The sequence below is a fragment of the Lepus europaeus genome, chromosome 14, assembly GCF_033115175.1.
Source record: "Lepus europaeus isolate LE1 chromosome 14, mLepTim1.pri, whole genome shotgun sequence".
In the NCBI taxonomy this organism is placed as follows: Eukaryota; Metazoa; Chordata; class Mammalia; order Lagomorpha; family Leporidae; genus Lepus; species Lepus europaeus.
Window position 1 is genome coordinate 3,418,434 of NC_084840.1, and position 17,049 is coordinate 3,435,482.

Consider the following 17,049-nt stretch of genomic DNA (forward strand, 5'->3'; position numbering starts at 1 on the left):
TCATCTTTTGCACAGATATTCTGCTCTGTTTTATCTAACATATGTACAGTTGTAGTTGGAGGTGGAGCTTTTTTGAACAACGTATTCAGTGGAGTACCATTCTTATAGTTTGCCACGGTTCTAACAGTATGCGTACAAAGATGCCATTTTATGGGACCATAAATATCTACTAAAAAATAAGACTAATGTGTGGGGTGGTGTTTGATACAGCAGCTAAGCTGCTCTTTGGGCTGCCCAGAGCCCATAGTTGAGTGCTTGGGTTTGAGTCCTGTCTCTGCTCTCAACTCTAACTTCCCAGCAATGCACTTCCTGGAAGGCTGCGGGTGATGGCTCAAGTACTCGGGTCCCTTCCTTCCAGGATCTGATTGAGATCTGATTGAGTTCCGGGGTCCTGGCTTCGGCCTGCCCCAGCCCTGAGCATTGCAAGCATTTGGGGAGGGAACCAGCAAATAGGAGATCTCTTCTCTCCCCCTCTTCCTCTCCCTCTCTCCCTCTTCCCTGTTGCTCCATCTTTCAAATAAATAAAATAATTTTTACTTTATGTTAATGTGGTGTTAATACAAAGAGAGCAGACTCAGTGTAGTTCACAATTCTAAGATTAAAACTTAAAAAAAGAAATAAAGGTCATGGCTATAAAAAATAAATAAAAACTAAATGAGTTCAAAAATAAATGTTCCAGGTTCATCGCAGTCAGCTTTCCAGGAATTAACTATGTGTTCTGAGTGGGATGCCTGACAGGATGACCCTCAGAAAAAGATGCTGAAAAACCAAGGTGTCCTACTTAGGAAAACGTGAGCAATGCCAGAGGCCCCAGGGGGTCCACAGCACTGCTGCACAGGCTGCCCAAGACAGCACCGTTGGGTTCACACTGAAGCCAATGTGCTGAATCGGCTCAGTATTTAGCAGGACAGACTGGGGTTTTCTTCATTCACTACTGAGAGAAGCTCTAGACTGGTATTTCCTAACACCTGCATCCCAAACTACAGTTATGTAAGGTTTGCATAGATGATGGACTTTAGTGAATATCTAAGGCAATGTTTCATTAAAGAATCCCCTGGGGGAACAGAAGCTGGCACATGATCAATCTCTCCTAGAAGACAGTTCCACTGCCCAGTGTAAGAAAGATTGTGTTAGATAGCTCAGCTACATGTACTGACAGGAAATTCATTTTACCAAATGAGGTATATAAAAAAGCCAAAAAGGTAGTTTTTCCCAAATTAAGAGTAAAGCACCAGAAACTGTGTTTTCATTTAGATAAAATCTCATTTTTTTAAAGATTTATTTTTTTTTACTTGAATGTTAGAGAGAGGGAGAAGCAGAGGCAGAGAGAGAGCTCTTTCATCCACTGGCTCACTCCCCAAATGACTGTGACAGCTGGAGCCAGAATAGTCGGAGGCCAAGCACCAAGAACTTTTCCAGGTCTCCCACATGGTTGCAGGGGCCCCAAGCACTTGGGCCAACCTCTGCTTTCTCAGGCACATTAGCAGGGAGCTGGATCAGAAGAGGAGCAGCCAGGACTCAAACCGGCGCCCCTAGGATACTGCACCCCTATGTGCTACACCACAGCACCAGCTCCCAAAATACTCAGTTTTGATTGATAACTGTGTGAATGGCAGACTTAATTCTACCTTGGAAGATGTAAATGTGGAATTTTATTATTGTTTTACTTTTCAACCTTGTGTTCATTTGGAAATGTTCAGTGGTATCTAAATTGAGGGCTGAGTTTTATTTGACACTTTCTCTGGCCGTAATAATATGAGCAGACATTAGTCATGTTGTTGTTGTTTGGTGTTGAGTGATAAATCTGAGGTATTTACTTTATTCTATGGCCTATTGAATACATAGTACTAGGAGAGAGGTAAAAACGCTGGCGCTGAAAGTTTCTTGAACGAGGGTAATGCAACCATGAGAAGAAAGCAGTTGTGTAGGACGATGCTGGGAATTCTAATACAGCATTATATTTCACCTCGGAGAGTCAGACCTCCCGTGAGAGACAGGTCTTGCAAAATACGGCATCAGTTAGACCTGTACAGAGGTGGCCGCGCTTCAGTAACACACTGAACATACATTTCAGTCCTGTTTTTTGTTTTATGTTCTGCTTATTCCAGATACACTTTTCCACCCAAAATTTGCAGCCACTGCCCTGAATTCTGACAGTTGTCACCTTTCCCTGAGCAAACCACAGCAGTTTCAGGTCACCGAAGCACCGCTCTCAGCCCACGGCGCTGCTTCTCCAGAATGCACCCCCTGCCCCATGCTTGCCTCTTACATGTGAATCCTTTGACTTGCTTGCGAGTGTAGCGCATGCTTAAGGCCACGTGTGTCACCACTCACTGTCCACAGTTAATCATACTTTCTTGTCTCCTCACTGTCTAAAAAAGAGAAAACCAGATCTGATTCCAAGTGATCTTGCCTCTCCTCCCCGCCTGTAAATCTCTCTGATTTTTTGAAAATCCAATCCACTTCTGTTCTCCCTGTGGTCTATTGTGTGTCGTCTTTCTTGGCACTGTAGACCAACATGAAGGCCAGCGTCCAGCAGCAGCCACACTTGGCTCCTCTGACCTTTGTTCAGGACCTGACGTTGCACAGCTGCCATGTGCAGGAATCATTTAGCCTCTCCCTCCCCTTGAATGCCTTCCTTTGGTTGTCGGGATACCATTTCCTCCTGAGTTTCTTTCCACCTCAGTAATCGGTTCTCAGTCTCATTTACAGGCCTGCTTTCTGTCCATCTCTTAAATAGTGCTATCGCGGGGTGGGCGTCCAGCACAGCAGACAGGGTGCCACTTGGCCACATCTTGTATCAGGAGTCCTGCTCCCAAGTCCAGCTTCCTACCTGTACTTTCTCTGGGAGGCAACAGGTGGTGGCCCGAGTACTTGGGTTCCTACCCATGTGACAGGCCTGGGTTGAGTTCCCAGTGCCTACTTTCAGCCTGGCCCATTCCTGGCTGTTGAGGGTATTTGGGGAGTAAACCACAAATAGGAGATCTTTGGCTGCTCCCACCCCCAGTCTTTCTTTCTGCCTTTCAGTGAAATAATGAATTTAAAAAATAATGCCATTGAAGTCGTTTGTGTCTTTGTCCATCTTCCTCTCCTTTTAGACTTGCTGCTGAGGCAGACTTAGCCACTCATGAAAGATTCACCAATCTATGTTTTGTGCCATATTTCTATTTTAGGCTGCTGATAGGAATAGTCACTTGCCAGTTGCCATCTCTATGAAAGACCCACAGATAACTGAAGCCCTATAGACAGTCCCCAGTGTCTGCACATCATCACTGCTTACTCCCAGCAAACCTGTTCTCCCTGTGTTCCTGTGAACTGCCCAGACATAAACCACATTGTCCAAACCAAGACCCTGTGGTCGTCAGTTCTTGCCCTTGACCCGTGCCACTCAATGGCAAATCCCTGTCGTTCCTGTTGTGTAATAATTCTGGAATATGGCTTGCTTTTTCCCTCCACTTCCAGGGACACGTTTTTGTTCAATCTGTTTTGATGCTGCTGTTTATGCTCCCGTATTAGCCTGCATTTGCCTATTCCGTAGATATCTACAGCACAGGTAACTAATTAGTGTCCATCTTATTGGTGGACTTTGAGTTCCTTGAGAATAGAAGTGTCTGCTTTCTCTGTACCCTCAGCACCTCGCACAGTGCCTGGCAAATAGCAGACTCTAAAGGAGTCACCATTGGGGTGACAGAAAGAGTTAACGATCACTCTTTAGCTTGAAAATTACTAGACAAGAGGTGAATGCTTGCCCCGTAGAGCACAGCCAAAAACAACAACAATAGTAGCCAATAATGTATGCTTAAAAGCTGTGCTCAGGGCCAGTGCTATGGCACAGCAGGTTAAAGCCACGGCCTGCAGCACCAGCATCCCATATGAGCACTGGTTTGAGTTCCAGATGCTCCACTTTTGATCCAGCATCCCTGCTGATGTGCCTGAGAAAGTGGTGGAGGACGGTCTGGGTCCTTGGCCCTGCACCCACACAGGAGACCCGGAGGAACCTCCTGGCTCCTGGCTTTGGTCTGGCCTAGCTCCAGTCATTGTGGTCAGCAGATGGAAGATCTTTCTCTGTCTCCCCTCTCCCCCCCCCCCCCCCGTCCCTCTCTCTCTCTCTAAAACTCTCTAACTCTCTAACCCTGTCTTTCAAATAAATAAATAAATCTTTTAAAAAAGAAAAAAAGTGTGCTCTCATCCTCAGAGTTGAGTCTAACAGAGTCTGAGGGAGGCACCACATTGCAGCACAGAGGCTCAAGGAGGTGGTAAGCAATGGAGGCAGAATATGCATCCCGAAGGTGTGACTGGCAAAGCCCATGCTCCGGGCTGAACTGCTTGGGGATTTTAATTTTTGATAAAACAGACCTAGGAAAACTTTATCAATGGCTATTACAGCTGTTTTGCTTCTACTAAGGCTGTAAGTTGTGTTTTATAAACAAATCAAAAAAGTTGTCGTATGATGTCTGACCAACAGTTACTGTAGCTCCACAGAAGCGAGGGAACTCTGTGTGCTTTTCTCTAGGTGCTCCTGTGATTACCCTCGAGCCAGTGGAAACTGTCATTAACGCCGGTGGCAAAGTCATACTGAATTGTCTGGCAGCTGGAGAGCCTCCTCCAACCATCATGTGGTCCCGGCAGGGGCAGTCCATCCCCTGGGATGACCGGGTTCAGGTGTTGTCCAACGGCTCCTTGTATATCGCCGCCGCTCAGAAGGAAGACAGCTCTGAGTATGAGTGTGTGGCTCGAAACCTTATGGGCTCTGTCCTTGTCAGGGTGCCGGTCGTCGTTCAGGGTGAGTGTGATCAGCAGGAGGTCCATGTTAACCAGTGTCTGGAGCAGCTTTTAATCTGAGTCTCCTTTAGCCTTATCCTTTCGCACGGTGAGCACAGAGCAAGACACATCACAGTTTTCAGACCAAAGGACTAAAACAACACAGATGAGAGCTTTAAAGCACCAAGTTGATAATTCCAAATCCCAAACGAGATTTTTTCCATCAAAACTAAGTGAAGCCGGTGCCACGGCTCAACAGGCTAATCCTCCGCCTTGTGGCGCTGGCACACCGGGTTCTAGTCCCGGTCGGGGCGCCGATTCTGTCCTGGTTTCTCCTCTTCCAGTCCAGCTCTCTGCTGAGGCCCGGGAAGGCAGTGGAGGATGGCCCAAGTGCTTCCTGCACCTGCATGGGAGACCAGGAGAAGCACCTGGCTCCTGGCTTCGGATCAGCGCTGTGTGCCGGCTGCAGCACGCTGGCCATGGCAGCCATTGGAGGGTGAACCAACGGCAAAGAAAGACCTTTCTCTCACTGTCCACTCTGCCTGTCAAAAAACAAAAACAAAAACAAAAAAATTTAAAATAAAAAAATAAGTGAAGTTTAGTCTCAGAAATCAGTGCGTATGTTTTCCTTTAAAGAATGACTTACATCCTTGGCCAGTGCCGCGGCTCACTAGGCTAATCCTCCGCCTGCGGTGCTGGCACCCCGGGTTCTAGTCCCAGTTGGGGGGCTGGATTCTGTCCTGGTTGCTTCTCTTCCAGTCCAGCTCTCTGCTGTGGCCCGAGAAGGCAGTGGAGGATGGCCCTAGTGCTTGGGCCCTGTACCTGCATGGGAGACCTGGAGGAGGCACCTGGCTCCTGGCTTCAGATCAGTGCAGTGCGCTGGCCATAGCGGCTGTTTGGAGGGTGAACCAATGGAAGGAAGATCTGTCTCTCTCACTGTTTAACTCTGCCCATCAAAAAAAAAAAAAAAAAAAAAAAAAAAAAAAAAAGAATGACTTACATCCAAAAAGTAACGAGTGCATTAACTCCGTGGCCTCTAACTCTTCCTTCCGCCTCCATGTGAGGCAAGACAGGATCTGCTAAGAACTCCGGTTACCTGCAGTTCTTCTCACACTGTGAGAGTTTGATTTGACGTTGAAGGAGAGCTCCCATAAGCTGCTTCTTAGCAGTTACCCAGTGCAGATCTGTAATGGAGTCTGTTTGACAAAGACTGACACAAACACAATGCTTTCTTGGCAGTTCACGGTGGATTTTCCCAGTGGTCTGTGTGGAGGTCCTGTAGTGCCACGTGTGGAAGGGGCATTCAAAAGAGGAGTCGTCTGTGCAACAACCCCCTTCCAGCCAACGGGGGGAAGCCATGCCAAGGTTCGGATTCGGAAACACGGAACTGTCAAAACAAGCAGTGTCCGGGTACGTCTGCCCATCCCACTGATAGGCGCTCCACAGCTAGGCTCTCCCGTTCACTGCGTCTGCGTTGCCTCAGTGTTAGTACTCTGAGTGAGCTCTAGCTGATGGCTCATGTTCACCTTTGTGTAGTGGATGGCCACTGGTCAGCGTGGAGTCTGTGGGGAGAATGCACAAGAAGCTGTGCACGCGGCAACCGAACCAGGACCAGGACTTGCAGCAACCCGCCAGCTCAGCACGGCGGGCGGCCCTGTGAGGGGGCTGCTGTGGAAGTGGTCATGTGCAACGTGCGCCCTTGCCCGGGTGAGAACTTTATGTTTCTAACTCCTCTGAAGGGTGTTTGGGGGAAGCAGTGTAGGAACGTTCATAGCAGCTTTAACAGTAGCCAGAAACAAGGGGGGGAAAGCCATCAATGTCCGTTGATAGTGAACGAACACACCGTAGTATATTTGTACAGTGGGATACATTTAGATGTCCAAAGGGAAGACCCATGTGGTAACGGGCGAACTGCAGAAATACCGTACTCAGGGAAGCCAAGTTGGGCTTCATGTATGTGACGGTCTCGGACAGGCAACAGTACAGGGTCCTTCAAAGGATTAGGACTGCTTTTTCTTCTTCGTGGTGAAAACATTTACGGTTTCTGACCTTGTTAATATGTTCCTGCTCTATGTCCTTAGTTCTATTTCATGGATAGACTAGTGAGAGTTATGACATTAGTCACTGCTAGGTAAAATGTCTGGTTTAATTGTACATGAGAAAGTTTGCAACGTGGTGTTTTACAAAGTCACAGAGGGGATCGGGGCCTCGGGTGACACTGGATCTAGCTGTCCATTTTCCAGAGCAAGTTAAGATTTGCTGAGGCACACACAGCTGGTAACGGTAAAACGCTAATGGCTTCCATTCTCCTAGTCTTGTCACTTGACAGGGACCATGTGAGTGCTTTATATACATGCTGATATTGACTGTGTTTTAGGGCTCTCTGAGATTAAAGTAACAGAAATCAGGCTTTGACAAGCCTAAGTAGAAAATTCCTCTTTCAGGTATGATGGAGTCCAGAAATTTGGCGTGATTTGACTCACACGTTTTCCCTCTCCCATCTCCACATTCCTCCTTGGCTTCATTCTCTGTTAAACTCGTTCCATCTGGTAGGGGAGGAAACAAACAAAAGACTTCTGGCAGCTACTGGATCACAGGGGCCTTGTAATCTAAGAAAGGCCCCAGAGGAAAAGGCCTGAACTCTCTCTATCATAATTCATACTGACCTCTGAAAAAGAAGCATACTTGGTTTTTGTTTGGGTCAAACACTCACCCCTAAACTTATGTGAGTCCAGGACAAGGGTACTCTGATGGCCCTGGCCGCTTTCTGCATGGCGTCCAGAGGGACTGAGCTCCTTGTTTGGCAGCCCAAAAGGAGTCCTGTGGAATAGAGGATTTGTTCATTAACTACTGACTGAGCACCCAAGCTGCGCTCAGACATTGTCCCACATGCCAGAGCTAGAATGATAGATAACATCTTCCAAATAGTGGCTGCACAAACTCAAAGGGTCAACGTTATGGAGTGCAGCTGGGAGAGATCCCTTAGCTGGAAAAGGATGTGGACAACCAAGAAGAGTAGGCGCCAACAGCACCACGTGGTGCATCCTGTAGTGCGCATGTGGGGAGATTCAGAAAATAGCGTTGGGGTTAGCCATTGAGGTTACCCAGCTCGTGAAACATGGGGCTCGGATGTGCGCCCTGTGGTCTGATTCCCAAGCCTGTTCGTTCAATGCTGAGCATCTTGATTTGCAGTCAGAACTTCCATGACGTGGCAAAAACAACATTGTCCTGAAAGCTTAAAGGAGAGAAACCAAGAGCTAGAAATGCCCTTTTAATTTTCGTGCAAATTATCAGCTGTGACAACCACACAATTGAACACTAAATGATACTTGCAAATGTCTTAAGGAGAAAGCCAGTTTTTCCTTCCATGCTGAGTAACTATTTGTAGGATGTAGTTTTGCTCACTGTCCTCTTGACTTACTGTTTTTGAGGCTTTGGCTGTTCCCCAAGCTCCTAAACCAATTGAATTTAGTTATTATTTTGTAATAATGGAGCTGGACAATGAGAGCACATATTTATTGCCAGCTGAGAGTTCATGGTGCCACATGGTAGGCAAACATCAGCCACAAGTAGGAATATGTGTACCACAGAAGTCAGAAGACGCCAAAACTCCTGGTTTCCTCCCTGACCCCAAGAGGGCTTCTTAAACCTTTGTCAGCTTATTCCTGCAATGTAAGCAGATACACCAAGGCAGACTTCATCTCCTTGCGGGTATGTAAGCATCTTAGGGGGCAGGGAAACTGTCCTTTTTTAATTTTTATTTTTATTTTTTTAAATATTTATTTATTTGAAAGACAGAGTTATATAGAGAGGTAGAGACAGAAAGAGAGGTCTTCCATCTACTGGTTCACTCCCCACATGGCCACAACAGCCGGAGCTGCACTGATCCAAAGGCAGGAGCCAGGAGCTTCCTCCAGGTCTCCCATGTGGGTGCAGGGGCCCAAGGACTTGGGCCATCTTCTACTGCTATCCTAAGCCATAGCAGAGAGCCGGATCAGAAGAGAAGCAACCAGGACTAGAACTGGTGCCCATAACGGATGCCGGCGCTTCAGGCCAATGCTGTAACCCACTGCACCACAAAACCGGCCCCCGGAACTGTCCTTTTAGTACAAACTTACTTTTAGTAATGTTGAACTTGAAGAAAAACTACAAGAATAGTACAAAGAACTTACCTTTACCTAGATTCACCAGTTGTGTGTATTTCCTAAAATAAGCACATTCTCTGTCATAAGTACAGTATAATTATCAAAATGTGGCAATTTAGCATTGATACAGTACTGTTGTCTAGCCTCGTTATCCAGTCCACAGTCCATATTCCAGTTTTGCCCATTGTTCCAATAATATCCTTTATTACTTGTTTTCTCATCCCAGCATCCAATCCAGGGTCACGTCTGAGGTAGCCCCTTCTGCCTTTGAGAATCATTGTCATTAAAAATACACGTATTGTTACAGATCACTTAAAGAATAGGCATTTGTCATGCATCTTTCTGGAAACGGTTGAGAACTTTGACGCTCATAAAAGCTCTTAGCTGACACACAGGATTTACTGTGTGTCCTGTGCTATTGTAAGCATTTTCCATTCAGAAACTAATTATTCCTCCCCCAACCCTAGGAATAGATAAGTTTTTTTATTATCCACAGTATGGCAGATGATGGAACTGCACACAGAAGCCAAGTCACATGTCCACAGTTGCACAGCCAGGAAGAGCAGAGCAGGTCTTCAGACCCAGGGTGCCTGTTCCTAGCCCCAGACTCTCCTGCTCTTACAAAGTCACAACTGCACCCTGGAGTAGCAACCAATTCACTTTTTCCCATACTCTTTATCTTTCTTGTGTATTAATACCTCCATGGTTGTGTTTTGATGGTGGAGGTGGTGGTGGTACTTGGTTAGTTTGGTTTGACTTTGAATCATCTAGATACTATGATTTTTTTAATGCTTTCTCTGGTTTATATTGTCATTCTTCCTTTTTTCTTCTTATCAGTTCATATAAAAGAAACATTTTAACTCTACTTTATGTCATAAAGTTCAGTTCTGGTTAAGTTTTTCTGCATTGATTAAAAATAAAAAGCAAAGAGATCTTCAAATGGAAACCTCTACTTATATAAAGTAGAAACGAATCAGATCTTAAGTGAATAAATGTTGCCCAGTTGTAGTCATCCAAAAAAAAATTGCGTTTTTCATAGAACTTTGTGTTGTTGGAGGTTTGGGCTTTTGTCAAACAATACCCCCTGTAAGTAGCATGTGTTAACATAATGGGAATTGCAGAAATTTTGAAACCAAATAGTGATAAATGAGAACTATTCTCACTCATCATCTGAATTAATATAGAAGTCATTTTTGGTGATAGCTGCTGTATTCCTCTAAGGTTTAGTCAAATTTGCTTTCCTAGCAAGTTCTCGTTGGCTACAGTAGATTTGTGCAACTGTGTTCCTTGTGTCTACAGAGTGCATGGACTGATTTTTTTATAAGAAAATAGAAGATCTGTTCTAAATAAGAAAATGCAAAGTTTGTTTCTGTAAAGAAAAATACAAGATACGGTTCAAGTAATGTAGTCTAAACAAAACAAAGTGTGTAGGTTCATGACTTGGTTTCCAGGTTGACGCTTTGGTGTCCTGTAGGTTAAGCTGAGAGTATTTAGACCCAGATCTACTGCCTCTACTTTAGTTCCCGTCATGGTTAAATGAGGCGGCCAAACAGATACACTTGATGAACCTCATATCTCAAGAGTTATTGTAAAACAAAAATTGACCTGAAACTGACTTTTGCGTAGAAAAAGCATAATGTTGATTCTCAGCCCAGGCACCTGGTAGGAAACTAAGGTTGTTCCAGCCTTGTGGTAAATGGTGTAATGTGTTCCTAACCAGAAGGAAGGCCTTAATATCACTCCTTGGAAACCCCTGCTCGGTTTTTTCTGTTGTCTAGGAAGCAGGTGAAGTATGTTATTCAGAACATTATGTAATGGAGAAGTTTTTCAAAGTTTCAACTCTGCAAATTATGTTGTTGAAAGAACCAAGTACATGTGTAGCATGCAGCTGAATTCACTTCAAGATGGATCTTGCAGTCTGGGGTCCAGGTTATCATTGTGGAAATACTGGTGTTATCCTAGCCACACATGGGTCTGTGCACAGCTGTACTCCTGTGCTCCTGAGGCCCCCCACTTTCCCAGACGACAGAGCACAGATACAGATTGTATTTACAGAGGGTAGTTTGAGTAAATTTAATTTCAATCAAATAACCCCTTTGGATAATTTTAAGCATTTATTTTGGCATCAGGTAGGCCTTCTGAAATTCCCTAGACACAGATTCCTCTGAAAAACCAGAGGAGAAAGGAAGAACATCATTTGTTGTGCTTCCTTTGGTTCAATTTCAATTATTTTAGATTGTGAGCTAATTAACTCATTGCTGAGTTAATTTATTTGTATAAATTTGGTTTTCAAGCAAACATGACTCTGACTTGAAGCCTTGTCTCTTGGGGTGTTTAGTTCATGGAGCCTGGAGCACTTGGCAGCCCTGGGGTGCCTGCAGTGCGAGTTGTGGGCAAGGCACCCAGACAAGAACAAGGCTTTGCAGTAACCCCCCACCAGCCTTTGGTGGCTCCTACTGTGACGGAGCAGGAACACAGATGCAGATTTGCAATGAAAGACACTGTCCAGGTGAGAGAAATAAACCGACCGTACTTTAGTGCCCCTTGTTTAGCTGGTGTGTCACTGAGCATTTGTTTCATTCTGGCGGTGCCAGGATGCCCAGATTGTAATCTGGTCACTTTTAGGTAGCAACGAAGCCCGTGTGTTTTCTCCTTAATCCAGTTGATGGCAAGTGGACGATGTGGGCCAGTTGGAGTGCCTGTACCGTGTCCTGTGGTGGAGGTGCCAGACAGAGGAGAAGGGACTGCACTGACCCTGCCCCCCAGTATGGAGGAAGCCGATGTGATGGGAGTGAGGTCCAGAGCGATTTCTGCAATAACGACCCTTGTCCCAGTGAGTGTCGGAAACAGGGAGTCAGCATCCTGCTCTCCCCGGGGTCTTTACAGGTGTCATCTTCTGTGTCTTGGTCCTTCAGCCGCTGGTTTAGGATGTCAGTGTGTCACGTGGCTGCTGCTGGTTCCCTTTCACTCCGTCAGTGCCTCTGACTGACAGGGGCAAGGGCGTGTCCTCGTTCACTTGCTCTGTGTGAGGTCAACTGTGAGGGGCGGAAGTGCCCTACACGCTAACTCTGCTCAACACTTGTTTCCTTTGTGAAGGCAAGCAGGGGGCTCTCCACCTCAGAGCAGATACCAGGCGAGGTTCTAGACCCTGGAGCAACTCGAGTTGCGCTGACCGTGCGCGTGCCAGCGCTGGCTCGTCACGGGCGGAGGCGCTGTTTCACTGTGCCCCGGCTCAGTAAGTGCATGAGCAGTGGACTCACACAGTCACTGAGATGTACTCCCGTCTTCTAATCAGAACAGCTACAGACCCTGCGCCTGGGGAGCTGCCGGTTTACAGATTTGTGTGTTTCTGTTCATTCCCGAGGAGAGGTTTTTCCGGGCTTTTTGGATGAGTGTCACTGTTCAGAGCTGTGTTTTGATGTTGGGTGATTCCGTGTTGTAGCCCACGGTAACTGGAGCCCTTGGAGTGGCTGGGGAGCGTGCAGCCGAACGTGCAATGGAGGGCAGATGCGGCGGTACCGCACGTGCGACAACCCGCGTCCTTCCCACGGGGGACGAGCCTGTGGGGGCCCGGACTCCCAGGTGCAGAGGTGCAATGCTGACATGTGTCCTGGTGAGTTCTGCGTTCTGACATAGAAGGCCCGGAGCGTGTCATGTAGTGGTTACTGCAGCAGCCCCACTGGTTCAGGCCTTACAGCGACAGCCGTGTCGGCACGTGGGCGTTGATTCTAAAGCCAGTTCTCTGTGTTGACCATTCCTTCCGTTCTGGTTCACAGTGGATGGAAGCTGGGGAAACTGGCACAGCTGGAGCCTGTGTTCTGCCTCTTGTGGAGGAGGTGAGAAGACTCGCAAGCGGCTCTGCGACAGTCCAACACCAAACAAAGGTGGCCGTCCCTGTGCCGGGGACACCACTCAGGTGTCCCGATGCAATGTGCAGGCATGTCCAGGTAAGCACCTAACTTATGCTTGGCAGGACCATTGCACGACATACAGAGCCTTCTGGAAATAGGATACAGGTGCTGCTCGAGCCCAGGGATGGCACAACAGCACACAATCTGGGAGGAGAATGAGGAAAGAGGTGAGCTATAGACCACCACATGCATCTGGGTTTCAGCCTCTGCTGTCTCCTTGCAGGCCTCCTTGTGGAAGGCTACACTCTGTGCAGCCAGCAGTTGTGGCTGGGCCCACAAGGGGAAGATCCTTAGACTGCCGGCTAATGGGGGGGTAGGCCAGCAGCTCATTGTCCCTGGAGGCTATTCATTCTCATATGGGAACGTGGAGAACCTGAGTTAGGGAAGGATAGAGGGAGGCCAAGTGCGCTGGAGTGAAGAAGCTCAGAATTCTAGCACTGCTGGCCCTCAGAGTTTCCTGGGGGTCAGTGATACTGAAGGCCTGCTCTCAGGACAGACTTCTGAGTCTCCTGTTGTTAACGTGTTAAGATACCGTTGGACTTGCCCAAGCTTGCAGGTAGCTTTAGAAGTAAAATATCCCTGAAAATCAAGCAGGCCTGTGTGACAGAGTGGAGATTCATGTGGGCAGATCTGAAGGGCTTAGAAAAGCAGAAAGAGCAGGCGCCTGCCAGCCAACTGCTCAACAGATCCACAGGCTGCCAAGCACTCCGCATCTCCCGCCCGCGGCACAGGCCTGGTTCTGGTGTTGGGACTATTAGAGCCTTTGGTGCTAACAGGAAGTCCAAACAGGAGGACAGTTTGGGTTCCAGAGTCTGGCAGAGGGCATCAGGGGTCCTGGCCTGATGGCCGGAAGTAGGAGACATCTGTTAAGCACCGGTACTCAAATTCCTCCATGAGACTGAAGAGCCAGGTTCCCAATGGTCAGCAGTGACCCAGAGACTTAGATAAATTAGCCACCCTCCCTCCTCTCATCCCCCCTGCTTAGGACTGAGAAAAAGAAGCAAAGCCTGCTCCCAGGTCCAGGATCTCACCGCGTGCTCCCCATCACCTCTTGGTTTCTCAGATGTGGCGTCTCACCGCCCGCCCACAGAAGGATCCCCACCACTGTTGCCTCTGCCCCAAGTCCGTCTGCTCCTCTAGGCTCTCTTAGGACCTAAACTTTCTTTAGATGTCCACTCTTTCCACTTCCTTCTGAGATCTCAGTGTGCAGGAAATACCCGGTACGTGAGGACATTCCACCCTCACTCAGTGTGGGATACCGATTTGGGTCTCACCCCTGACCAGACATAAGCATGCTGAAGGCAGTACTCAGATGCAGTCCCCTGATTGTTTTCCCCTCAGTACTAGAACGAGTGTAGCCCAGAATATGAAGTCTGGATCGGTGTGGAGAAAATGTTTTCTCTCACTGATAAAGTCATGCGAATTCCAGTGGGGGAATTCTACATTTACTGATTTGCTCAGGTTGCATACAACTGTATTTCTCTCCGGTGTATGGTACATGATGACATATCAACTGATTGCTATAAATCAAATTGAATTACATGACATCAGATAATGAGTATTTATTAATTTCAATATTAGCTTCTTCCCAATGTTTCCATCTCTTGCCAAAGCATATAAATTATTTTTTTAAGAAGCACTCATTGACTACCCATTCTGTGCTAGTAACCAATAATTTTGTTGAACAATGCACAGAAGGCCTAAAATTACTGCAAAGATCATTTTTTTAAATGCATAATTGTTTTACAGCCAGATTATATTGGTCTGAATCTCATTGTACTATAAAAATATGATATCCTGGGACCTGCACTGTGGCACACCAGATTAATCCTCCGCCTGCGGCGTTGGCATTCCATATGGGCGCCGGTTCTAGTTCCAGCTGCTCCTCTTCCAGTACAGCTCTCTGCTGTGGCCTGGGATAGCAGTGAAGGATGGCCCAAGTCCTGCACCCACATGGGAGACCAGGAAGAAGTACCTGGCTCCTGGCTTCGGATCGGCACAGCTCCAGCAGTTGCAGCCATTCGGAGAGTGAACCAATGCAAGGAAGACCTTTCTCTCTGTCTCTCTCTCTCTCTCTCTCTCTCTCTCAAGTGTGTAACTCTACCTGTCAAATAAATAAATAAAAACCTTTAGAAAAAAATGATATCTTGCTGAAATTTTTCTCAAGTCAAGCATTTTCCAATCTAATAAGGAAAACCTTATAAACCCTCAGTCTGAAACCCAAGCCCGAGCAGCTGTTCCTTGGGACTGTTTTGTGTGAGAGCTCACCTGTCCCTCTGATTTCTGAAGGAAGCAGTAATGAAAGAACCTGGGCTTTGTGGTTAACTCTGGCCACCAGGCTCTGTGGCCCTCTTGACCTATTCTGCTGCCTTACTGAAATGGCAGAACCTTTGGCCAACACTTCCGCCTACTTCTTTCCCTCACCCCCAGCCCCTGGCAACCACCATCCTACTTTTATGAGGTCAGCTTTTCTGCACTCCTCAATATGCATTGCATTCTTGAAAACTGCTGAGGGGTCAATGATATGGCATAGCAGACAAAGCCACCACCTGCAACACCAGCATCCCAGATTGGCATCAGTTCAAGTCCCTGGCTGCTGCTCTTCCAGTTCAGCTCCCTACTAATGGCCGGGAAAAGCAGTGGAAGATGATCCAAGTGTTTGGACCCCTGCTACCCAGTAGGAAACCTGGATGAATCTTCTGAAATCAGCAAATGAAAGAGTTATCTGTACTCCCATGTTTACTTCAGCTCAATTCACAATTGTGAAGACATGGAATCAACCTAAATGCCCATCAACTGAAGACTGGGTAAAGAAATTATGAGATGTATACTCTATGGAATACTACACAGCGGTAAAAAAAAAAAATGAAATCCGGTCATTTGCAACAAAATGGAGGAATCTGGAAAACATCATACTTAGTTAAATAAGCCAGTCCCAAAGGGACAAATACCATATGTTGTCACTGATCTGTGATAACAGAGCACCTACAAGGAAACCTGTAGAAGTGAAACTGACACTTTGAGAAGCAGTAATTTGAACAACCCTTGCCTTGATTGTCAAGTAACAGTTTTTGTTGTTGTTTTTCCTTCTTAATACCATTGGTTGAACTCTTTACCTAACATACAATTAATCATATGTATGTAAAGTCAATTGAAAATAGATCCCAGTAAAAAATAAGAGTGGGAATAGGAGAAAGTTTGTAACTGTAAAGCTGTATAGTTCTGCATACATTCCTTTGGACTTACTTCTAAGGGTACAGCTAAAAACTTGCCATGGGACTCCAAATCCCATTAAGCTGGGTGGTAATAATGCCATCATAAGTGTTAAGTGATCATATTAAATTGGTCATATAGATAGAATTAAGTGTTAAAATGATCATATAAATAAGATCAAGTGTCTGGTAATAACAGTAGATAGAGTTAAAAGGAGAGAATGTTCCAACATAGGAAGCAGTTCACACAGCAGACTCATAGAATGACATTCGCTCTAAATAGCACTCTGACCTCAGAATCAGCCCTTAAGGCAGCCCAGTCTGGCTAAAAAGCCCATGAGGACATTTTAGCCATGGAAAGCCAAGACACTGTGGCAAAAAAAAAAAAAAAAAAAAAAAAAAAGTCCTACATGAAGGATCTCTATGAGTGAGATCCCAGTGGAAAGAAAGGGGCCATCAAGAAGGATGTGCTTTTCTCTGAAGGGAGGAGAGAACTTCCTCTTTGCTTATGGCCTTTTCTAAATACTGATGGAGACTGTGGACTCAAAAGGCTTCCATTGCCTTGACAGCTCCTGTCATGAACCTCGGGTGATCACTGACATCATATACAAGAGTATTACGTGTTTTTATTTTTTTTGAAGATTTATTTTATTTATTTGAAAGAGTTACAGAGACAGGTAGAGATGGAGAGAGAGGTCTTCCATCCACTGGTTCACTCCCCAGATGGCCACAACAGCTAGAGCTGTGCCAATCCAAAGCCAGAGCTTCCTTTGGGTCTCCCATGTGGGTTCAGGGGCCCAAGAACTTGGGCCATCTACTACAGCTTTCCCAGGCCATAGCAGAGAGCTGTTTCAGAATAGGTCAGCCAGGACTAGAACTGGTGCCCACATGGGATACCGACACTGCAGGCCAGAGCTTTAACCCACTGTACCACAGTGCTGGCCCCAAGAGTGTTAATTGTTAAATTAACAAGAATCACTGTGCACTTCTTCCCCAAGCAGGACCTCTGTCCTCAGTGAT

The 17,049-nt window shown here is 46.4% G+C and overlaps 1 protein-coding gene across 1 annotated transcript in view; it reads left to right on the top strand.

Annotated features, from left to right (window-relative positions):
* The window catches only part of HMCN1 (hemicentin 1), a 447,479-nt gene that overhangs the window by 393,876 nt on the left and 36,554 nt on the right, over positions 1-17,049 (top strand). Inside the window, exons 90-96 of the mRNA XM_062211414.1 lie at positions 4,514-4,783; positions 6,001-6,171; positions 6,298-6,468; positions 11,245-11,415; positions 11,569-11,739; positions 12,349-12,519; positions 12,683-12,853. Coding sequence (XP_062067398.1) covers positions 4,514-4,783; positions 6,001-6,171; positions 6,298-6,468; positions 11,245-11,415; positions 11,569-11,739; positions 12,349-12,519; positions 12,683-12,853 — 1,296 coding nt within the window. The remainder of the gene's footprint in view (positions 1-4,513; positions 4,784-6,000; positions 6,172-6,297; positions 6,469-11,244; positions 11,416-11,568; positions 11,740-12,348; positions 12,520-12,682; positions 12,854-17,049) is intronic.